The sequence below is a fragment of the Sinohyriopsis cumingii genome, chromosome 1 (assembly GCF_028554795.1).
Source record: "Sinohyriopsis cumingii isolate HCF-2022 chromosome 1, ASM2855479v2, whole genome shotgun sequence".
NCBI classification, from domain to species: Eukaryota; Metazoa; Mollusca; class Bivalvia; order Unionida; family Unionidae; genus Sinohyriopsis; species Sinohyriopsis cumingii.
Genome location: NC_142961.1, coordinates 168,460,325 through 168,486,512, shown reverse-complemented (window position 1 = coordinate 168,486,512; position 26,188 = coordinate 168,460,325). Strand labels below are relative to the sequence as shown.

At 36.7% G+C, this 26,188-nt stretch overlaps 1 protein-coding gene across 1 annotated transcript in view; it reads left to right on the top strand.

Moving 5' to 3' along the window:
* The window catches only part of LOC149808351 (conserved oligomeric Golgi complex subunit 2-like), a 73,809-nt gene that overhangs the window by 27,672 nt on the left and 19,949 nt on the right, over nt 1-26,188 (top strand). Inside the window, exons 9-15 of the mRNA XM_089975975.1 lie at nt 1,224-1,347; nt 4,851-4,990; nt 5,319-5,380; nt 8,103-8,269; nt 17,035-17,235; nt 23,698-23,770; nt 25,217-25,362. Of these exons, the coding sequence (XP_089832101.1) occupies nt 1,224-1,347; nt 4,851-4,990; nt 5,319-5,380; nt 8,103-8,269; nt 17,035-17,235; nt 23,698-23,770; nt 25,217-25,362 (913 nt within the window). The remainder of the gene's footprint in view (nt 1-1,223; nt 1,348-4,850; nt 4,991-5,318; nt 5,381-8,102; nt 8,270-17,034; nt 17,236-23,697; nt 23,771-25,216; nt 25,363-26,188) is intronic.

Below are 26,188 nucleotides of genomic sequence, written 5' to 3'. Positions count from 1 at the left end.
GTTCGCTGTTTTGTTCTCTTAGATATGAAACTGTTCTGTTCACTTAATGTATGTGAAAAGTTTGAGTCTATGCTGAAATTATGAAGTTCTTAAGCTATTCATTTCACCTAATGTACATGACATGTTTGAGTCTATGCTGAAATTATGAACTTATACAGCTATTCTATTCACATAACAGACCGTTATGGAATTGTATTGTGCTTTTCATAACAACAACATTGTATAAATTAGGGACAATATACAATTCAATAATGGACATGAAGGTATGACATGTTCATATAACAGGCATGAAATTATAATACCTTTTTATTCATACAATGAGCATCAAGTTGCTCTTTTGCACAGTAGTATGACACAAACAAGGAATGATCCATTATGGTATTCCTTCCAGTCTGCCCAAGAACCTGCATGAAAACTTTTGCAAAAATAAAGGCTGGAGTTTGATATGTTGATCCCTTCGATGTTGAGCTATGTCATTACCAGACTTTTTCTCTCCTGCACCACTGGTTCCATCCAGTATTTCTGGAAATCAGCTTCATAGCTGAATGATTCTATTGTAAAAGAGACAGCATCCTGACATGGCCTAAATGCAATGTAATTGTAATTTTTTATACTGGTACGTGGTGGGAATCATAGACAGAAAACATTACTTAAATGAGATCTTACCACCAGAACTTTGCATATGTCAAGGTAAGTCAGTCAATCTACCACCAGAACTTTTCATGTGTCACAGGATGTCAGTCAGCCTAGCAAGCAAAACTAAAAATGTTACAGTCCTTTGACAGAACTATGACATGCACCATTGGTAATGGTGTACATGACAGTATGACCCATACAATATATTTATACAGTTGTAATTTTGTGCATACCATTCTGTGACATTGCTTCTAGTATGAAATTTATTTGGAAGAGGGGAAGGAAGGACAGTATTGCTGAAACTTCATACTGTTTGTTATCTATTTTATGGGTAAATTTCATAAAACACAAAAATTAACATTTATAACAAATTGATCATAATAATAATAGGCATTAAGTGTGCCCACATGTTTAGGTTCGGAAAAGAAGAGGTAAACCATACAGAAAAGGCAATTTTGGGGCAGAGGGTAGAGAGAAGAGGTGTCACTATATTTCTATGGGTGCATCTTTCGATATGTGCACAAAATGCATTTATATAATTAGACTTTCTGGCTTATTCTCATATTGTATCATTATTTTGCCTTCAGAAGCACAGAGGTTGTGAGAGGCTTTGATTTTCTAGTGAATGCTGTGTGGCCGGAAGTTGTGAGCAACATTGAAGCCAGAACTCCATCTATATTTGCTCCAGGAAATCCAGATGTATTCCATGCAGTGAGTAGACTTGTCTGAGATGTTTCTCTTTATTGAACATAATAATGGATAATTTTATTAAATTCTGATATAAATTGCAATAGGATTCGAATCATAAATGCATAAAACCATTTTTAGTTTGACTGGTCATAGACCAAGAGAGCTTATGGGATGGCTTGTTCTCCATCCTTCATAGTTTGTTGGCCAATTAGCACAAGTTTCTTATTGCTACTCCTCCTAAACCACTTGGACGATTGCCATAAACCTTTACACATTCACTCCAAGGTCTGGTTAGTCCTAAATGAAGATGGTGCTGCTTGGACATCTAATATGGCAGCTATAACAGCCATCTTGAAAATTCTAGTTATCACTATTCTTTCCGAATGGAATGTTATATCAGCATGGGTTTTTCACTAAAAGACTTCTTTTTATATCTAGTTGTTCCTAAATGAAAATGTCCTGATCTGATGTCCAATGTGGCCACCATAGTAACCATTTTGAAGAATATGCTATCGCTTCACCTTTATAAACAGAAAGTCATATCAATATGGTTTTTAAACCAAAATACTAAACTGATTACCATTATGATGTCTAGTTGGTTATAAGTGGAAATGGTACTAAACTAATGACCATTATGATGTCTAGTTGGTTCTAAATGGAAATGGTAATAAACTGATTACCATTATGATGTCTAGTTGGTTTTAAGTGGAAATGGTACTAAACTAATGACCATTATGATGTCTAGTTGGTTCTAAATGGAAATGGTAATAAACTGATGACCATTATGATGTCTAGTTGGTTCTAAGTGGAAATGGTACTAAACTGATGACCATTATGGTGTCTAGTTGGTTCTAAGTGGAAATGGTACTAAACTGGTGACCATTATGAGGTCTGGTTGGTTTTAAGTGGAAATGGTACTAAACTGATGACCATTATGATGTCTAGTTGGTTCTAAGTGGAAATGGTACTAAACTGATGACCATTATGGTGTCTAGTTGGTTCTAAGTGGAAATGGTACTAAACTGATGACCATTATGATGTCTAGTTGGTTCTAAGTGGAAATGGTACTAAACTCATGACCATTATGATGTCTAGTTGGTTCTAAGTGGAAATGGTACAAAACTCGTGACCATTATGATGTCTAGTTGGTTCTAAGTGGAAATGGTACTGAACTGATGACCATTATGATGTCTAGTTGGTTCTAAGTGGAAATGGTACTAAACTCATGACCATTATGATGTCTAGTTGGTTCTAAGTGGAAATGGTACTAAACTCATGACCATTATGATGTATAGTTGGTTCTAAGTGGAAATGGTACTAAACTCATGACCATTATGGTGTCTAGTTGGTTCTAAGTGGAAATGGTACTAAACTGATGACCATTATGATGTATAGTTGGTTCTAAGTGGAAATGGTACTAAACTGATGACCATTATGATGTCTAGTTGGTTCTAGGTGGAAATGGTACTAAACTGATGACCATTATGATGTCTAGTTGGTTCTAAGTGGAAATGGTACAAAACTCATGACCATTATGATGTCTAGTTGGTTCTAAGTGGAAATGGTACAAAACTCATGACCATTATGATGTCTAGTTGGTTCTAAGTGGAAATGGTACTAAACTGATGACCATTATGATGTCTGGTTGGTTTTAAGTGGAAATGGTACTAAACTCATGACCATTATGATGTATAGTTGGTTCTAAGTGGAAATGGTACTAAACTGATGACCATTATGATGTCTAGTTGGTTCTAAGTGGAAATGGTACTAAACTCATGACCATTATGATGTCTAGTTGGTTCTAAGTGGAAATGGTACTAAACTGATGACCATTATGATGACCATAGTAGCCATTTTGAATATTTTTTAATTGTTACTCCTCCTGAATGGAATGTCACATCTGCATGGAGTTTTCATTCAGAATTCTTATGGTGTCTAGTTGGTTGTAAATAAAATTGTGTTGATCTTATATCCAGTATGGCCATCACAGTGATCATCTTGAAAATCTTGTTATTGTTACTTCTCCTGAATGAAATGTCACATCTGCATGGGGTTTTCATCAGCAGTCTTATGGTGTCTAGTTGGTTGTAAATAAAATTGTGTTGATCTTATATCCAGTTTGGCTGTCAAAGTGCCATTTTGAAAATCTTATCCCTACTCCTCCAAACCAGAAAGTCATATCAACATTGGGTTGTCACAAGAAGACTTCTAATGATGTCTAGTTGGCACCTAGTGAAAATGTATTTTGTTGATCTAACATCTAGTATGAAATTCTTGCTATTTCTACCTTTAAATTAAAAGTCATCTTGACATGGGGTTTTCACCAGAAGACTTGTTGGTCCTGAATGAAAATTTGCTGATCTGATATCAGTAAGTCTGCCACAATGAACATGTTGCTGATCTGATATCAGTAAGTCTGCCACAATGAACATGTTGCTGATCTGATATCAGTAAGTCTGCCACAATGAACATGTTGCTGATCTGATATCAGTAAGTCTGCCACAATGAACATGTTGCTGATCTGATATCAGTAAGTCTGCCACAATGAACATGTTGCTGATCTGATATCAGTAAGTCTGCCACAATGAACATGTTGCTGATCTGATATCAGTAAGTCTGCCACAATGAACATGTTGCTGATCTGATATCAGTAAGTCTGCCACAATGAACATGTTGCTGATCTGATATCAGTAAGTCTGCCACAATGAACATGTTGCTGATCTGGTATCAATAAGTCTGCCACAATGAACATGTTGTTGATCTGATATCAGTAAGTCTGCCACAATGAACATGTTGCTGATCTGATATCAGTAAGTCTGCCACAATGAACATGTTGCTGATCTGATATCAATAAGTCTGCCACGATGAACATGTTGCTGGTATGATATCACTAAGTCTGCCACAATGAACATGTTGCTGATCTGATATCAGTAAGTCTGCCACAATGAACATGTTGCTGATCTGATATCAATAAGTCTGCCACAATGAACATGTTGCTGATCTGATATCAGCAAGTCTGCCACAATAAACATGTTGCTGATCTGTTATCACTAAGTCTGCCACATTGAACATGTTGCTGATCTGATATCAGTAAGTCTGCCACAATGAAAATGTTGAACATCTTGTTATTAATTCTCATGAAAAGATTATCGTTTCAACATGGTGTTTTCATGGAAAGTCTTCTGATGGTGTCCACTTTGTCTGAAATGAAAATGGTGCTTATCTTACATTTGATATGGCAGCAGTAGTGACTTATTTAAAGTCTTATCTTTTTGTAATATCAGAGATGGTTTCAACACTCAGCAGTCAAAAGAAGAAATGGTCTTATCATAAATTCCTGGACATTCTTTCAGCCAATAGAGCTTTGGGCGCTTATTCTCCATAAAAATGCAATTTTTCAAACAAAACAAAAAATAAATGACAAAAGTAAAATTTTTCTCCTAAAAGTCCTTTGGACAGATTTTCCAAGAAGCAGAATTAGTGCAATGTTTTACCTTAAAAGATAAAAATATTTTCTTTTTCAGAAATTTCTGACAAGTATGCAGTTTTTGGATCAGTTTGAGAGACTGTGTGGGTCTCAGGCCAGTGTAAAGAGACTTAGAGACCATCCCAGTTACCACACCTTTATGACCAAATGGAGTTTACCAGTATATTTCCAGATCAGGTATATTATAACAAAATTACCAAATCAGGTTTTGTAATTTGACTTTTTAAAATCAGTTGGCATATTGGAATCACTAATAACTTTCACTTGAGTATATTTTGTCAAGTATGGTACATATTTTAGAAAAACAATGATAGTTGATGTCTTTTCAGTCAGTTTGTGCATTATGAAATAACAATAATATGATACAACAGCCATAGATGGGTTAAAATTTGTTAAGAAAATTATTTTTGGCATTTTGTATGAATACGTTCAGATATGCTGTATAGAGCTATAAATCAACTATTTTCAGTTTGGTGTTGTCATATTATGTTTTTTGTTTCTGTAGATTCCAGGAAATAGCGGGTGCCTTTGAAGGTTCCTTGACGTCAGCTTTCAGTAAATCAACAGGTAAGTCAGCTAGTATTGGAATACCTGCTGTGAACTTTTGTGTGGTTTATAATTACTGATTTTTGGATAAAGGTAGATATATTAGTTGCACGCATGTTTGTCCATCCATCACAACCATCACATTTCTTGTAAATGTAAAAGCTTCTTTATTGTTCATGATAAAAGCTGTTAAAGTTGACCTTTAATTTACTTCTGGTGTGCAGATTTGCAGTAAGGTTTCCAAAGTTCTCTTCGACTCCAGGTTAAGTGTCAAAAGTGAATAGAATGCTCTTTCATCTCTGTTGACTAAATGTTTAATGGCTTTACCACTCATACTAGAAGAGCCTATGGAATTACTTTTGTTTGTCACTTAGCACACATTTGTTATTGTTGTTCTTCCTAACCACTTGGATGATTGCAATGAAATTTTACACTCACACATTCATTCTAGGGTCTTTTGGGTCTTAATGAAAATTGTGCCACGCAGACTTCAAATATTGCTGAAACAGTGACCATCATGAAAATCTTTTTTTGTGCCGCTTCTCTAGAACAGATGGTCATATCACTTTATTTTACTGAAAGTCTTTAAATGCTGTTTAGTTGGTCCAAATTAAACTGGTGCCTACCAAATCTTAAAAATCTTGTTATCAGTACTCTTCCTGATTTGATGGTCATATCAACATAGGGTTTTATTTAATGTCTAGGTGGGCCTAGATGAAAAGATTTGATGGTCATATTGACATATGGTTTTTTTTAATGTCTACCTGGGCCTAAATGAAGAGATTTGATTGTCATATTGACGTAGGGTTTTATTTAATGTCTAGCTGGGCCTAAATGAAGAGATTTGATGGTCATATCGACATAGGGTTTTGTTTAATGTCTACCTGGGCCTAAATGAAGAGATTTGATTGTTATATTGACATAGGGTTTTTTTTTAATGTCTAGGTGGGCCTGAATGAAGAGATTTGATTGTCATATTGACATAGGGTTTTGTTTAATGTCTAGCTGGGCCTAAATGAAGAGATTTGATTGTCATATTGACATAGGGTTTTATTTAATGTCTAGCTGGGCCTAAATGAAGAGATTTGATGGTCATATCAACATAGGGTTTTGTTTAATGTCTAGCTGGGCCTAAATGAAGAGATTTGATGGTCATATCAACATAGGGTTTTATTTAATGTCTAGCTTGGCCTAAATGAAGAAATTTGATGGTCATATCGACATAGGGTTTTGTTTAACGTCTAGCTGGGCCTAAATGAAGAGATTTGATGGTCATATTGACATAGGCTTTTGTTTAATGTCTAGCTGGGCCTAAATGAAGAGATTTGATAGGGTTTTGTTTATGGTCTAGCTGGGCCTAAATGAAGAGATTTGATAGGGTTTTGTTTAATGTCTAGCTGGGCCTAAATGAAGAGATTTGATAGGGTTTTGTTTATGGTCTACCTGGGCCTAAATGAAGAGATTTGGTAGGGTTTTATTTATAGTTTAGCTGGGCGCAAATGAAGAGATTTGATAGGGTTTTGTTTATGGTCTAGCCGGGCCTAAATGAAGAGATTTGATAGGGTTTTGTTTAATGTCTAGCTGGGCCTAAATGAAGATAGCACTGATCTGACATCTAATATGGCCACAATGGCTGCCATCTTGAAAATATTGTTATCACTAATTGTCCTGAATGGATAGTTGTATCTACAAGGGATATTGACTAACAAACTTATCACATCTAATTACAGACCAATAGTGTGTACATGGTACTTAATGAAAATGGTGCAATGCAGACCCCATTGTGGCCACAAGATTTTTATTGTGACTTCTAAACATAGGGCCATAACTACATTCAGTTTTTCACTAAAAAAAACTTTGTGTGATGTGCTGTTGGTACTGGTTGGTGTTGATCTGACTTACAGTATGGCCAGCATCGTGGCCATCTTGAAACTTTGTGTTATGTCAGGTTGGTACTAGTTGGTGTTGATCTGACTTGCAGTATGGCCAGCATAGTGGTCATCTTGAAACTTTGTGTTATGTCAGTTTGGTACTAGTTGGTGTTGATCTGACTTGCAGTATGGCCAGCATAGTGGCCATCTTGAAACTTTGTGTTATGTCAGTTTGGTACTAGTTGGTGTTGATCTGACTTGCAGTATGGCCAGCATAGTGGCCATCTTGAAACTTTGTGTTATGTCAATTTGGTACTAGTTGGTGTTGATCTGACTTACAGTATCTTTACTAGTGGCCATCTTGAAACTTTTTGTTATGTCAGGTTGTACTGGTTGGTGTTGATCTGACTTACAGTATGGCCAGCATAGTGGTCATCTTGAAGATCCTGTTACCACTAGTCCTCATTAAGAGACGGTAATACTGGAATGTGATCTTTACTAAAACACTTGTCTCTATATGTACTTGGTCCTAGATGACAATGATGCCAATGTGACATTCTATAATTCATCAAACCTTGTCAAAGCTACTTCTCCAGAACAGATGACCTGACCAACAATTTTTATTCCTGTATTACAGCAATGATGGTACAATGTTGAAAATGGCCTTAAACATTTTGTGATGAATAGAGTTGATCTTTCTATCGAATAAAGCCACCAAAAATTAAACATTATAGGCTCATTGTCACATATATGCTAATCTGATATGTAAGGTTTAATGGATATGTCATTTTAATTTTGATACAGGATTGTTTAAACATGCTTGAAATTTAAATGATTTGCATCTAGTTTGATAAAGTTTAAATCTTTAACAGACTCATCAAAGTTTTTGTTACATTCCACGGAGACCTTGTGGTCCAGTTTACGGCGCTGTTGGGATGAAGATGTATTCCTGTTCCCACTGTGTCACAGGTTCTGGAAACTCTCAGTACAGATGTTGATGAGATACAGTACCTGGCTAGATGAAGCATACACACAAGAGGTAAAAACACACAGAAAGAAAAAATATATATGCATACAAACACAAATAACATATAGGACCAGAATTTTCATAGGGATTCTCGGGGACTAAAAGCAGCCCACATTCCCGATATAGACAGGCTCCAATCTTAGAAAAATTGTAAATCATGAAGATTTCTCAGGTTTAGGATCTACTCTTGTAAATCTTCCACCTGATTATTTTTCATCCAAGATGATGTGCCAAGATCTCTTTTTAAAATCATCCTTCAAATATATTGTACAGACACCAATATTCTCTGGTCCTGTCATGTCACTAGTTCTGGATATTTAAAGAAACAATGAAAATGCAGATGAAATGCAGTACACTACTGGGTGAGGCACAAAAGATATCTGCTGTAAATATCAATACCTTCCAATTTTCCAGACATTTTCAAACTTTGTAATAATTTTCAACATTAGGAACTGACAAATTTAAAAGTTGGAATGTAAACTACGGAAATTTTTACCCATACTCAGACACAGGTGTTTGAATGGATGACCATCAGGCCATGAAGCTGCTTTGATTACCCAAATTATAAGGTGGATTAGCTGATGTTGTCAGTTGGTACCAGTAAAAAAGATAAAAACAGCTGACATGTTCCACAACTCTTACCAAGCATTGCCTAAATAAAGTGAGTCGCAAGCTGTTATGGGTGTTCATGAAGGAAAAACCTTTCATATTAAGACAGTGGACAGAATTAATTACAGAAGCACATTGATAACTGTACTATCAGTTGTTGTCACTCATACATTAAAATGACTCAGTTAATTAGTTCAGTATAAGCCATTTTTCCAAACTGCCTAGATTATGACATTCTTGAAGTTCTTGTCATCAGTTTTATTCAGTGACAGATCTCTCCCTCATAACCTCATTACTGATGATGGTATTTGTAATTCTGGAACCATTGTAAGTAATTTGGCTCATTTACATATATACATCAGTTATTGATTTATTTGGAGTTGTAGTTTTAAGATCAATTCAAACATTTTGGAAGAAAGATGTGGATTATTTTGAAGATTTTAATAGTAGTAATATATTATACCTAGTGATATTGGATTTCATTACCTTCTAGGACACTAGTTATTTTTGGGAGGATGGGAATGAGTAAGACTGATTTTATTAATGTGATACTTTTCTTGTGATATTTAAATTATTTCAGGGAGTGGCCCGAGTTGGCCAAGTGGTCTAAAGCTTTCATGTTTACTGATCACTGCTACCTCTTCTATGTGGGTTTGAGTCTCGGGCTCAGCCAATGTGAGTATGTGAAAAAGCTTGCCAGTAGCTTCCCATGGGTCAGTGATTCTTATGGGGGCTTTCCTGGGTTCTTCCACTAATTACACTGACTGCCATGTATGCCAGTTGTGTGCTGAAAAGTGGCTTTAAAATCAGGGACGCTAAATCCCATGTCCAAGCTACAGAGTTTACATGATCATACATGATTCCTTGCTCCTAATATGATGGAAGGTTCTAGAACTGATAAAAGAACTTGGTCCCAGTCTGACACTTGCATCACAGCCCAAATCTTGCTTAATGTCCTCTCTTCTTGGACATGCTATTGATTTCAAATGTGTTATTTGGCCTGGTGGTTTTGCTTTTACTGTTGGTTTTCTTGAGGTGTTTATGACAATCAGTGTGTATATTTTGTTTGAGCGTCAGTCCCATAGTCATCGCTACAGTTGATTATTATCATCTGTTTGTTACTTCAGTTTTTTTAATTAGAAAAACATAACAAGATCTTCCCTTTTTTATGAGGGATGGTAATTACTCTGTGTCTCTTTATATTATTAAGCATGGGTAAGTCATTCTTACCCATTTTTTAGTCAGACATTTGTTCCTTATATAATTATTTCAGTGTGCAATTTGTAAGTGAGGAGATATAGGATAGCGTCATGCTTCATTCGTACAGGTTACATGCTGTGGACAGTTATACATTTTGTTGTTGGTGCACTTATTATTATCCTTTTCCACTTATTTGGTGACAGGGTAAGTATATTTGATGACAGGATAAGTATATTTGGTGACAGGGTGAGTATATTTGGTGACAAGGTAAGTATATTTGGTGAAAGGGTAAGTATATTTAGTGACAGGATGAGTATATTTGGTGACAGGGTAAGTATATTTGGTGACAGGGTAAGTATATTTGGTAACAAGGTAAGTATATTTGGTGACAAGGTAAGTATATTTGGTGACAGGGTAAGTATATTTGGTGACAAGGTAAGTATATTTGGTGACAGCATGAGTAACGCTATTATTTAATTAATCTCAGTTCTTGTCATGCCCATGTGTAGCACATGAGGCATCCACAAGTTTTCTCCAACCCAGGAGTCTGCTGCTTCATGGGCTGCTTTTGTCTATGTCAGATTGATTTATCCAAGTTTCTTTTCCATCGAGCATCTCCAGTTCTCTTTCAGGTATTTAATGTAATTAGTAGAGGGATTTTGTTCATAGTTTTACAAATTGTTATATTGCCGGCAGTGCTTACACAAATATTGTTGCAACCTGATTGCAATCCAAATGTTTTTCCAATTGAAATAAGATTGCAATATTGTATAAGCATGTTCTACAGCAGTACACACAGAATTCGTTGTATTTCCATTCCATTCCATTTGGAAAGAGATTATATATAAATTTGGATAGGTACTTGCATACTGCTACCCTTTTTTTGGTCATTCCAAAAATTTCTTTTCATTTTTTTTAACCCACCCCCCAAGATGACATCACAATATTTGTCAGAGTACTTGCTTTGGCTGTATATTTAATGTTGTAAAATTATTTTTTATAAGTACTTGCTTCAGCAGTACATATTTAAATTTGAATATATTTATAAGATTTTTGTTTCAGAGTGTACTTGCTTCAGTGGTATATAATTTTCTTGTTTGGAAAATACTGCTCTGGACGGGTTCAAAATAGACTTTTTGATCCTAGGAGCAACTGGGATCTATCTCTTGTTAAGTCAAGAGATATATTGCTTCAAAAGAGAAATCTATCAGGGTAGGCACACCTTGGTCTGAGGAGCATATTGGATTAGTCTCTTGTTAGGTCAAGAGACATAATGCTCTTGAATAGATGCAGAACTCTATGACGGTAGGCACTCCTCAATTAGGACTTGGAAAAAGTCTCCACAATCCCATGAGGGGATGGTATCTTTCTCTGAGTCCATCAGGATCTGGAAGAAAATTCCTTACTCTTAGGAGGATTTTTTTCTCTTTAAAGAGAATGAGTACTCCTCAAACCCAGGAGGGTGTGGAATCATTTCGAGTCCTGTGGGATACAGACTAAAACTCCTTGGTCCCTGGGGTGTATGCGATCGCTTTCTTTCACTGCAATAATAATAAAATCATATTGCATGGCCCAAGGATCCCTGATAGTTGTATCAAGACAATCTCTGCTTGACAGGGTTTGATCCAGGGTCAGTACCAAGGGAGAAAAAGAAAACCAAGTTGAGTCACAACCCTGAATATGGAGGAATAGTGCCTTCTCAAGACCCTTAGTCTGGAGAAGGCAAGCAGATTGTACCTACCTGAAATGGACAGCAGTGATCACACTCTCTAAGTTCTGAGGAGGGCATCTCCTAAGACATTCACCTTTACACATCACTCACACACCTGACCTTTGTCGACATGAGTTCATGCTGTGTTTCAACCAGGTACGTGAGAATGCTTTCAGTAGCTTCCCAAGAGTTCTTCTTTCCAAGGGTTCTTCCTCCACCAAAATATACTGGCTGACATGTATAGCCTAACATATGCTGTAAAAAGTTTTTAAACCACACAAAAACCAAAAGTCTGTCAGTTACCTGCTGATCACTGGGAACCAGGCACTATCTTTGTGTTTCAAACACCATCACTGGGCACTGATCATGGGTCTTCTAACACCAGTCACCAGTATTCTGACACCGGCACTGGTCATCAGTTACCAGTCTTCTGACACTGGTCACCATTCTTTCAGAATTGGTGACTGGTCTTCTAGTACTAATCAGTAGAATTCCATCATCAATCTGAGGACAGGAATCAGGACCAATACACTCCCTCTTGTTGAAGCTTGAAGGAGAGGGGCCATTCATCTTCTATCTAGATGACATAGGAAGGATGAGAGGCATTATCGTCCTCCTAAAAGGTCTGCTAGTAAATTGGGCTGTCCCATCCATTCCTGAGAGGAGTTGACTTGAAAGGGGGCCCAGATATTTTGCTGTTTCAGTATTAAGTAAAGGTCAGAAGTTTTCACAGAAGTTTTCAAAGAAGGGAAGAGATTGCCAGGCAGCAGAAAGGGTGCACAGCCCCCCCCACCACCACCACCATTAGTGCTTTGATGTTTGGTTTAGGCTGCCAACTTTAATGTTTGCTTGTGATCACCCCTTCTTTCAATAAACGTGAGAGGCATTGGTGCACAGGCCCCCCCCCCCCTTAATGCTTTGATATTTGGTTTAGGCTGCCAACTTTAATGTTTGTTTGTGATCACCCCTTCTTCCAATAAACCTGAGAGGCATTGGTGCTTGGGACCAGGACTCAGGTTACTAGTTCTTGACATGTGTGTGTCGATATCCATGGCACTTCCTGTGGAGCTGATATACCTCTGCAGGGATGTTGCCTTGGAGACTTCCACATTCTTGCTGGACCACAGCAAGAACCTTTTAAGGTCTGCATAATTGGAGGTGGAGATGTTCTCATCATCTTCATTGTGTCTCTGGATTTAGAGGACCAGCAACACTGATTCCTAAAAAGTTTCACCTGGCCCATTGCAAGCCAAGCTGCTTGATAATCCCAAGTACCCCTTGGGACTTTCACTCAGGGTTTTTTGCATATAGGTGAACCCCCCAGCATTTACAAAGCAGCCCACCTGAGGCCCCTTGTGGTTTTTATTTTCCATTCTTTGGCGACTGCTGGTGCTCAGCATCTTCAGAGGATCCCACTTATACTGTAAGCCTTGTAACAACTTTGACATTTGTTTCTTCAGATTACTCAACATATTTTATCAATCATAAAGTTATTTATAAAAAAGAAAGACTTATTAAGGAACTATCATGATGAATTATTAGATTGAAATATTAAAAATTAATGTAATTTGTGTAAACAAATTTTAAATTGTTCTCTGCTTTCTTTTCATTTCTACCTACTAGTATTTCAGATATGTATAATTCCATCGAACGATGATAAGCATTGAGCATTAGCATGGATGTTGTACCCGTATCAGAAATATTGCTTTGAACATTATTGCATTAACAACACAGGAATCGTTTGCTTTGATGTAAGCAACCTCAAATAAGTATATGTTTACTCAGTTATGGTAATTGTGCTAATATTATGTACTAAAGGCAATACAAGAATTAATCTGCGTAGAACAAATGATTACTGGTATTGCCTGTGAACAGAAGTCCATACCAACACTAGTTTCATGGTTCAAACAATTAACTGGCCTGGATGTTGTTGAAAAACAAAGGACAAATCCACCAATTATTATTGAAAGGATACCAAAACAATTAGCTTTCCACAAATTGTAAGTGAAATTAATAATGTGTGGAAAATTAGGATTTTGTGTTAGGCCAAAAAGGAAACTAACATGGTTTGATGATGATTTAGTCAATCAGTATGCCAAGTTTTGACCTATATTATGGTAATTTTTCAATGAACATATGACATTTATGTGGTTAAGTGCCTAATATATTGATAAATATTCATTACACATGTTTTTTTCATATATATATTACATTACTTTATAGGATTGCTTTTATCATTGTAAAAGGTAACTCTTGAACATGTGAAACAAAGCCAATAAAACAGAAATGGATGTATAGCTAGAATCTGATGTGGAAGAATGAAATTTGGTAAAAGCAACAAAAAAAAAGCAAACTCAGCATATCATTTTCTTTAGGAATGAACAAGGATATATGTGATGCTAAGTACAATATGTACTGTGTAAGTTCTGTACACTGTAGTACAGGTCTCCTGGTAAACTCTAAGTGGCATGTGAGTTATGAATTAATTATTTAGCTTTATTTTTTTTCATGTTGGAGAGATAATATGCACATGCAAAATAATAACATAAAATCAATCCTAGGCTAGTAGTTGCTGACATGGTTATTGAAAAAAGAGCTGGTCACTGCTGTGTGACATAACTGGTCTTGATTTTGTTTTTGACATTTTTGTGTCTGTAAATGTTGAGACATGAAAAAGATTTTTTATGTGCATACAAGTCTTGGGACACAAAAAATAATAATTTTTTCTTATCCCAAGACTTACTATCATTACAGAATTTGAGGATGAATTTCCTTACAAACCTCAGGAGTCTGTGTTCTCCTGGTCAGGATCAACAAGATCCTCTCAAAATGGCCATCAGAGACAAGAATCTTTGTTGACCTGTCTTTACCTTCCTTCCTAGGAATCTTGTATTTCATGGAAGACTTGATTCATCACTGGCATGCTATCAACCATGACAGTCTGGAGAATAGTTTTATTGTTGGGACAGTAGGAAGCACTTTATTCTAGCTGTCTGTCATGAGTGCTATATCCAACTCTCTTATCTTTCATTTGAGCAGAGTGATGTGCCCACTGTTAAAGGGTATAGGGCAGCCCTGCACACTAAATTCTGTAGAGGTCCTGCCATTGGACCAGATCCTCATCCTTCTGATCTCATCATATACTTTGAACTACAGAAACTCGTTTCCCACTAATTAATGTAAAGAGGGAATCTGTCATGTGTTCTTTGTGCCTTTAAAAAAAAAACTAAAAAAAACTAAGAAACTGCTGAGTGAGGCTTCCTTCAAGTCTCTCCCTTTAGTCAGTTCTTTTGGTCATTTTAGCCTTGACTAGGAGGAGGAGCTAGCTTCTTACCTTTCGAGAAGCAAATGGTGGTTGATGCTTTAGTTGTGGTTATGGCTTGGTTTTGCTTCCTTGCCAAACCTGGTTCCAGACCATGAACTAGCTACCTTCAGAAGCTCAACATTCTGTCAAGATTCCCAGTCTCAGTGATACCAAAATGGACTCCTTGCGCAGTATTTCTTTATGCAAATTGACCTTCTTAGGAGAATTTGGCCCATGAAGCAATTGCTACTTCTTAGACTAATCTGAATCCTTATCTTGGAATCATTTGCGAGCTACCTTCAGGAGAGCTCATGCTACCTTCATTATCTTAGATCTTTGCTGCACCAGAAAGAAGATGATTTTTTTTATTAGTTTAGCTTACTATAACAGCACAACTTGTGGCTTAACGTCCTACCAGCTTATGGTAGTGAATACTCCTAGTTCTTCTGAGGCCATCAGCCTCCTACCTAACTGACATATTCATTAGCACAGTTCACTCTTGGTAGGTAATGTATTAGTACTATTAAAATTTAGTTTGGAAAGGGGTAAAACTAATTTTAATAACGTTAATGTAATACTTACCTACCAGTATTATAATGATTCTCTTCGCCTACACCACTTAGATGCTCTTCGTCTAGGTCCAAGTAAAGAAGTTAAACATGCAGTGGGCAGTGACACAGGCATCAGACTGGGACCAGGTTCTTTTCTCAGTTTCTAGAACCTTCCATCCTAATAGGAGGAAGGAATCATGTATGGTCATGTGTAATCTGTGGCAATGCAGTATTGGTAGGAAAGTATTACATTATTAAAATTAGTCATTACCTACTCCCTCCCACTCCCAAAAAAACACATTTTCAGATAACATGAATAGATGTACATTATTTTAGAGATGTATTCTATTGTCAAAGAATATCTTTGTATCATGAGACAATCTCAGTATTAAAATCATTTTAGTCAGGCATTAATTATTATAATCTGTGTCACAACAGCAATGATTGGGGCTTGTTAGGTTTTAATTAATTAATTTTAGTAATATGTCCATTCTAACAAATAAAGCAGATAAATTTCTTGCTTTGAGAACATGTCCAGAGTTTACAGAAATTAAGATACATGTAAGTTTTTCATTGATTGCCAGTCAGTGGTGTTGATTGGATAATGGTCAGATTTGTCAGGTACATAAACAAACTGACATAGTTTAAACAAAGAAAAGCAAACATGAGAGATGCATCCAGGATTATTTTTTTGTAAAAGAAAACACTGAAACATCATGAGAGTATTCTTTATAGACAAGCAAGGATATAATGCATTCTTGTTTCATTATACCACTTCTAACAAGCATTGAATTTGCTATGTACAATAGAACAAAATCTTGGTAATAGAAATATTAATTTTCCAGGTGAAATATTTAGGAAAAATTGTAATTTTTATTTGTGCACAAATTTTCCAGACATAGAGAAAAGAAATAACTTGTTATTGTCTGGATATTTAGGTCAGTTTCTATACTATGTCACAAGTATAGCAACTCAAATTACAGACATTGATGAGGTACATACAGTACCTTGCCACATCCTTGCTGATAAAACTTAAGATTAAGGAAAACAGTCAAACTTAACATGAGCATAATTTGTCAGGCAGCACTTTGATAAGTTGACATGTACATTTAAATTTTTCATTACTGTGTATACACAGTTATGAGTCAAGTCCAACTGCAAACAACATAGACACTGATCTGCTGTTGCATAATGCATTGGCAGATCAGGATCTGTCTTGTTTGTTTGATTACTCTTAACAAACTGCATAGATTCAGGTCTGTCCAAGTATTAAGTAATGGCTGATCTGGGTCAGTACTGTTAGACTTTACTTGGAAACAAGTATATACCTTAATAATTTATGAATATTTATGTGTATAGTAAGGCAGTGTACTAACTTTTACTCTTTGATAATTTTTCTTAGGTAACAATTCATAAAGACTCCCAGGATCATAAGGCCAAGACACAGAATGACAGACCTTCCACACCAAACGAGAAAATTATGTCTTCTGTTAGTAATATTCAGATTGATGGCCGCAGCACTCCCACTCCACCAGCTACACCACCAGTCACTATTCGTCAAATCCTTAGCTTGATCACAGATGCAGAAAAATTGGTCACATTGGTACATGTTTTTCTCTTTTCTTTCACTTTTGCAGTTTTTTTTAAAATCCATATTTAACTGCTGACAATCATTTGCTTGATAATAAGCCATTTCCTTACAGAAAATTTGGCAAATTTGGCAATAAGGATATCTTTGATAATAAACTCACCCTTTTGGACAAATTTATTAGGCTGGATTCCAAGTCTTGTCTGGGAGAAATGCATATTTGTTATTTTAAAAGGGGAAAATATTTCAGAGAAAGCAGGAGATTGTTAAAGAAACACTTAACAGATTATGTGTGATGACTACACTGAAATGAAAGCAGGATTTGGAATGGAAAATTCCATTGTGTAGCTTGTTTTTATTTCACAAATAATAGAACATATCAGTATTTTTCTGGGAAAATGGGGTTACTATTTGGGAAATTCTAGAGCCAGCTTAGATTATCCAGTGTTTTTATTTTTCCATTTATTGAACAATTGGATTGATCCAATAATTTTGAGATCTATTTGAGCCAGAGAAATGAGATTAGACTGTGAGACCATTTGTAGCAGATTTACTGTTATTAAGTAGTATTCCTGGGCATTCACCATTGCATTGCACTGGTGATAAGCATGATAATAAGGTAGATAACTGAGTAGCTTGCAAAACAGTAATCATGGTTATAAGATTAGAAAAACACGTACAGGGATGATATCAATGCATGGAGCTAGAGCTGAAGATATAATATACTCATCTGACAATGGAGAGAACTGAGATTTGTTTCAAGGTTGTGGGTAATGCTGACTTCAAAATGCCCTCCACCCCATACCACCACTCAGGTTTTTAATGTCAATGCATTTTTAGTCTTAGATGAGGAGAGAGAGAGAGGGAGAGAGTCCCTCCATTTGTATTTTTTCACAGTTGTGATAAATTAAAGAAATTGAGATATGTCTATCTAACAAAATATGCAATCCAGGCAGTTCTAAAGCTTTATTCTCAGAAAGTCAATCACCAGTGACTTTTTCATCTCACTGGTACAAAAAACACTTGGATACCTTTCTTACTGTGCTTCTGACCTTTAGTGAGAAGTTTACAGCTGTAAATATGACTGCTTCTAATTCGTCTGTTTTTCATGCTTCAATGAAACTGGTACATGATATAGTCATGTCATTGTTTGTTAGACTTAGCATCATTGGCAATTTTCCAGCTTTCTGAAAACTCGGGTATGATCAGACATGGGAGTCAGTGACCCAAATTACAAAAGTCATCATCAGAGTCACACATCATTCCATGGTGAATGCTTTGACTAACTTGGACTTGGTGTGACAAGACACATATCTGTGTTTGACATCACTTAATCTGCATCATGCCCTGACAATGAAGAAGACACCTTTTGGATCGCTATTGCTGTTTGGAGGCAAAATCGAGGAAGTGAGGAGAGATGCTGCTCAGGAAATGCCATCCAAATTGCAGTTCAGCTTCTATAGTCGTATAAACCCAGTCAATCTCAAACACAGAGGAGAGATGATTGGAGACCAGGAAATAAGGGATTGTTTACTGCCCAATCACAGAATCGGTCTTGATCATATGTCAGGAGACAACAACATACCAAGTTTAGAAGGCAGCCTTATGGAGGGTGCAAGAAACAGGGTTCCTCCTTCACCAAGCCTCCTAACTCATGCCATTGACTCACCACCCTGACTGTTTGCAGTCAGTCTGTATGTGTGTGCCTGACTTCTGCATTTAAGTTATTGTTGGTTAACTCTATTTCCAGAGAATGAGTGGGAGATCCAGGTTGTTTTGTATGAGCTTTGAATTTCCTTTATCCGTTCCCTTTTTCCTTCATCCTCTCCACTCATGATGGATGTACCATCAGATTTGGAGAAGGACAGAATTATGCAGTAAGGGATCTGGTTGTTAATCAACAAGTACGCAGTAGAATTTGTTCAAAAACTGCAATGTCCAGGGATTTATTATAGGATTTTCCTTGTGAAAAGGCCAACAGCAAGCTCAGGCTGATCATCAACCTTAGCTGCATCAATCAATACATAGTTCTTCCAAAATTCAAGATGGAGACAGCACAATGGATCTGAATCTAAATCAGAAGGATAAGTTTGTAATCTGATCGATGCATGCATTCTCATCCCAGTCTATCTTGGAACGTGTAGATTCATTTGATTTGCATATTGTGGGAGTACTCACCAGTTTTGAGCTCTTCCATTTGGTCCAAACATCAGCGCGTGGGCATTTGCAAAGAATATGAGCTGCATTATCACCCTGTTCCAGTCGACTTCATCCACAACAGCAGCATATTTTGGACATCCTCCAGAAACATATGGTAAGTTCTCCTCTTGTCATAGGCAGAAATCATCTGTTTTGATTCATCTTGGTTTTCCCACGAAGTGGGAAATGTCTAATCTCCATCCATCCCAGCATTGCAGTGAAGTGGGAAATGTCTAATCTCCATCCATCCCAGCATTGAAGTAAAGTGGGAAATGTCTAATCTCCATCCATCCCAGCATTTTATCAGTCTGGGTATGGAGTTAATCACCCATCTCAATCTTTTATGACTTCCTCATGTTCACATTGTACAGATTGTCGAACTGACAGAGACATTTCTAACAGGAAGTGAACTCGAACAGAAAATGAACTACAACATGAGAGATTTTGCAACTCCTCAGATTATTCATTGTGGTAGCAGATTGAATTCTTCTGAGCTGTCTTTTCATGTGGCTCTTATAAATGACCTCGATGGTTTTTCCAGTCCACTCGATCAAATGGTCTGTATTATGAACACTTTAGTATCATTCCTGTACCAGTGGTACAACCATGGTTGACTCATGGCAGGAATTCTTCTGGAAAAGCCCCAGCCAGATGTTTCAGTATATATGGATGCCATTACACATGGTTGAGGAGCCCACATGTTGCAGGGCTTCGATTGTGTCATCAGCATGTGGGGGCCACAGGAACTGCCCCTTCACATAAACTTCTGGTAATTAAGGCCATAATGAATGTCTTTCTTTTTTGGAAGGACCACCTCTGCAGGAATATAGTCCTAATCATGTCAGACAACTTGATGGTGGTGATATACCTCCATAAACGGGGAAAGCAAATCACTCAACCTTTTCATTCTGGTTTGGCAGTTTCTGAGTTGGTGCTGATAACTCAGTATCAGTTTATAAATCAGACACATTCCCTGCAGACTCAAACTCCCAGTAAACTGTTTTTCAAGAAAGGATCAAATTTTGTATACTGAATTGTCAATTCGTCATTCATTCTTCAGATTTAGGGGTATCTGATGATCAATCTTTTTGCAACAAACTGCCCACGTTTTGAAACCAGAAGCTTGAGCCATTTATGCACTTTCATTCAGTTGGAAGGGGTTGTTGCCTACTTTCTCAAGGTCTTAGTTGTTGTTGTTGTTGTTGTTTGGTGGTTAATGCCATATTTCAGCGCATGATTGGCTATACAGTGGTCAGTATAGTTGATAGAGAAAGAAACCAGGAAAAATATAAAAGCTACCAACCCACAAGAAGCTACTGGCATGCTATGTCACATTGGCCTAGCCCAAGACTCGAATCCACATGGATAGAGTTGAGATGTTAGTGATTGGTTAAGGCGAGTGTTTTAGATCACTCAGCCACTTGGAACCCCCCCCCCCCGGTCTTAGTACCATAAATTGAGCGGCCAGAACTGATTCTGATAGCACCTCTTAGATGGGACAAGTCCTGATTCAGTGATGTACTCAGTTTGGGGATAGACCTGTCCAGGAAAGTTCCAGCCAAGCCAAATCTTCTCAAACAACCATGGTAACAGGTATTCAGTCCCTGTCGAGACCAACCCTTCCATCATGCTTGGCTTTTGTAAATGCTGCCAACAAACAATTTAAACCTTTAACTGTGGAGAGAATTTGATGAGCAAAAAGGCCCTTCACTTTAAAGGCTTATGACAGCATGTATTCAGGAACTGGTACTGAGTCTACTTTAAAGGCTTATGACAGCATGTATTCAGGGACTGGTACTGAGTCCACTTTATAGGCTTATGAGGGCATGTATTCATGGACTGGTACTGAGTCCACTTTAAAGGCTTATGAGGGCATGTATTCAGAGACTGGTACAGAGTCCACTTTAAAGGCTTATGAGGGCATGTATTCAGGGACTGGTACTGAGTCCACTTTAAAGGCTTATGAGGGCATGTATTCAGGGACTAGTGTATAGTTAACAACACTGTCCCTTCGAGTGCCTCAATCCCACAGCTTTCTGTCTTTTTTCTCTGGCTGTATGGGGAGATAAAGTTGGCCCCAGTTACCATCTAAAGCTGTCATTCCATGATAACAGACACTTTCAGGCAGAGGGGATATTGTCATGATAAAGATCCTTTAGACCTACTAGTCAATTTTGATTTGAATAGACTAAAATTCCTAACCATGGGTTTTGACATGGCTTAATTAAGATAATTCAAGCCTTTAGGCAGAACCTCACTGAAGCTACTAACTAAAAACATGTTTTCTGACAGCTCTGACTTCATTATGCAGGCTGAACAAGTTATAGGCTCTTTCAGTGGACCTGAACTATTTCAAGTTCAAATCAGATGGTTCTGCAGTTCAAATGATACAACCAGGTTTTGTAGCCAAGAATAGGCTACTGTCAGCAGTCATTCAGAGAGTTGTCATGTGTACCCTCTTGATGTTGAGAGAAGCAACCATGCATGATCCTGTCCATGCCCTCAATCATTATTTGAAGTGCACAGAGAAAAGTCATGAATCTGGGAAAGAGGACATCACTCCTCAAGCCCTATCACCATGGCTGAGTGAGTAATACAGTTGGCACACTCTGCTGTCTCAAAAGATCAGTCACCTCATGAAGATTTCACTTATGAAATTAGAACAATCTCTGTGAACCTTGCTGTCAAATATAATCTGAGATAGTAGACACTATTGGTTGGCATGCACAGTCAACCTTCATGAGTTTTTATCTCCAAGATGTAGCTCTGTGCAGACAATGTTTGAATCTTGTGGGTTCAGTGACTGCTGTCCAGATGATCACGAGACCCAGTTGACATCAACACAGCCTCCTCACTTCCCTGGATTTGCCCATGAAACTAAAAAATTTGCCAATAAGAGTTAAGTAATCTTCATCTTTGCCTGGTATTGTTGTCATGGGTCACTTGAATGCTGGTTACGCTATTTTCAAGGTAGGAGAGCAGGTTATTTTTCATTAAGGGAATTCAGTCTTTCTTTCCTCAAAGGATGCCATGGGTGTAGGTAGGATGCCCAGCATTCCCACCTGTTTTTAGATATTCTGACAGTAATCTTATTCTGGAACATATTTGAAGGAGAAAGCAAATTTTTCAGTAAACCATGTTTCTTGGAGAATACTTACCTGATCACATTACTTTTAAACCCTCCAGCCTCCCTGCTATGTGTATTCTCACTGAATTTTACCTCAGCTTTAAACTTTCCATGGCTAGTGGCAGCAAGGGGAAAGAATGTTGAAGAGATGACAGAGTTATCATGCGCCAGTGTTCTACATTGGAAAGCATGATCAAACACATATGATGATGTCACTGGTCCCCTCTATCCATTCTTATCTCACAACACATTAATTTAGGCTCTGAAAGTTACCTGATACTGTATACATACATGCAGACTGGAACAATATAAAATCCATTATAATTAAGTGTTTTTTTTAAAGGTTTAAAATAACTTGTAAAAGATAATGCTTTGTTACGGTATCAAGCTGAATTAACAAACAGCTTAGCTTGTTCTGATCATTAGAATTTGGTTTAGTTTTGTGAGGTTTAACCTCATTTTTCAGCACATTTTAGACTATATGTGGCACAGGTCCCTTTAATCATTAGGAATGTATCACTAAGAACACAGGTCCCTCTGATCATTAGGAATGTATCACTAAGAATACAGGTCCCTCTGATCATTAGGAATGTATCACTAAGAACACAGGTCCCTCTGATCATTAGGAATGTATCACTCAGAACACAGATCCTTCTGATTATTAGGAATGTATCATTAAGAACACAGGAGTGGAGTGGATTTCTGCATCACATGTAGCTAGTTTATTTGTTGGGTCTTTCTGTTTTGTGGTATGTAGCAACCACAAAAATCCATGACACTTGGCACCCCACAAGGATAGATGGATCTATCTTCCTGTGGGTCAGTGGTTATTCGTGGGATATTTCTAGGGTTTTCCTCCACCAGATATATTGGCTGACATGTATACCCTATCATGTGCTGCAAAATAGCATAAGCTCACAACAACAACAATTATTTTATTTTTGCACAATATTTGCTAGAAGCTTTAATTACTTCCATCCTTCGATGTATCCTAAAATAATACAAATGTGGTAAAAACAAATTAAACCTTGAAGATGACCTTAGTTTATTTACTATTTTGTTGATTGACTAGATTAATTGCATAGAGCATTTTTCATCATCATTATCATCATCATCATCATCATTTTATTGCCTTAATTTTTCCTTTTCAGGTTCCAGATCTGTTTGATAAAGAAATAAAACCTAGGTTACAGTTTAAAGAAAGTGATGCTGATACCTATCGAGGTATGTCTAGAAATAATTGACTTTGCAACATAGTTCATATGTACATTATTCTGTCCGTACACTAATATGTATGTATAATAATATGTATTTACATTTTTCATGTAGAGTTTGAGAAGTTCCTGTAAAATTATCTTTGTTTTAAATGAAAATCATGTTGTTCCTTGTTAATAAGTAAACACAGTCCAACCTTTTCTAACAGTCACCTGTTTACAATGGACAATTCTAATTTCCACAGGGCAAATTTCTGATGTAAATGTCCTGTATGGTTACTAGCCTTCAACAGTCAGTAGCTAGGTGTTTCTTAACCAAACAGTGGTTTCACGCTGCCTTCAGTGGCCACTGTCATATATCTATATTGACTGATCAGTCTATGCAGACTAAACATTTACTTCATGAGGAAATGGTTGTTTAAAGGGGGAATATCAGTGTGAATCGATGTGCAAATATTTCTTATCTCATGTGTACTCTATACAAAGGTGTCAATATGTCGGATTTGAAAGCAAGACCATTTTTACCCTTGGGGTAGAGGGTTGAAGCAATGTTTGCTGGATAGTGGGAAAAGTAGTTATGCTATCACACCAGAAATGTAAAATACCTCTTGTAGCAGTGTGATGGATATATTTTGGGGTCATCATCAATGAATAAAATTTGTTTTGGAGAAGATATCTGAGTTACATACTTTTTCATTAGACTCAGGAGTCATGAAGTAATTAAAACTTGTCTTTGAAAGAAGGCGAAGTTTCGGTTCATGGCTCGCAACAAATAGCCATATATAGCTTCATTTGATTTCCTTTTATGACAGGCTTCTCACATAAGAGTTCAGCAATCCATTTTTAAAGCATGCACAGCTGTTACCAAGCCAAACTTTTAAGTCCATTTTAAGTCAGTGTTGGTTTAATTTATATGATGGATTAAAGTCAGCAGGTAATCTTGTATCGAACATAAATTTGTGAGACATCAACATATATGCATATGTTATGGTTACATTGAATAGTTCACATTAAACAACAACAACAATAATTATAATAATAATGATAATAACTCTATAATAATATTTGGTGCACGATATTTGTTAAGAGCCAAATTTGAATGGTGAATATGTGTACTGAGGTCACCTGTATTCAAAGGTCAGTTTTGCTTTTTTCAATAGTGGCCACTATTGTCAGGTATGTTGCAAAAGTGAAATTGCCTCAACATGAGTTCATTTTATGACTTAAGTCATATAAAGTGGAATTTTTATATAAAATATTACATGTTTGTATTATAATTTAAATAATTTGCAACCATGTTATAAGTAAAATAAATCTCAAGGATATTTTTAATTATTTTCTTAATAAAAAGTTTTCAAGGATATTGAATCTTTTAATATACTTTGTGTATTTTACTTATATATCAGGATAAAATCTTTTCTACATATGAGAAAACGGATTGTATCTCTTTCTGCAGACTGTTTTACTGATTGTTGTGAAGCTGTGAGTAGTAAATTGCCACAGTTTAGAGAATACATTGTTGAGGATGTGAGAAATCTGTGCAGTGTCCATCTCAAACTAGTCAGTGACATACCACGCCTTTACAGAAGGACAAATAGAGATGTAAGTCAGTAAGAATGGGATAAAGTAAAAATTTGTTTCCAGTAAAATGTCTGATGTGTTGCTCAATTTCTCCTGCAAATGCATTACCTGATCACATTACATTAAGAAAACTTTCTCTGCTACCTCTGACTCCAGCCCTTCCTGAAAGGTGGAAAAAAACCCATCTTTTTTAAATATATAAACAAAGGGAAACAATTTTTAAAGGTTATCTACCCTTTCTATCCACTAGGTGGCTACCAGTAGATCTGGTTTAAACCGGTTTTTCACTTTTTGTCACACTTGCTACAATTTTCTCTAGACATCCAGTTAATTCTGCCAGATTAAGTTGAATCATCCACTTTACTTTCTCAGTGGTACATCAAGTAAAGATGTTGTATATGGTGTACAAAACATTTTAGTAAAATCCAGGGAATTTATTGCTATTTTTAAATTATTGTACCATTTGTTTTTTGTCAAATTTGACTTTGAACAACAACATATTTTTCACTGGTGGAATTTCTCGGGTGCTGTCTTTAGGTATTATAACTCTTTTATAACGTGATTGCCATGTTGGACCTTCATTCTTACATACCACCACTTCTACTGGCATGTCCTACGGAAAAAATAATGCATGTCGACAATATGGCATCATCATTGCCATATGGAATGCATTACCCATTGACCCAAGGTGCACAAAATGTGGACAATTCCAAGCTAGAGAAAGGGAATGAAATGGAAATGACTGAGTCTAATAATCGGACAATGGAATGGACAGAATCTAACATTAGGGCAGAAATAGAAGAAATCTATAATATCCTGTCTGCATCCAAATGTTATATATCAGATG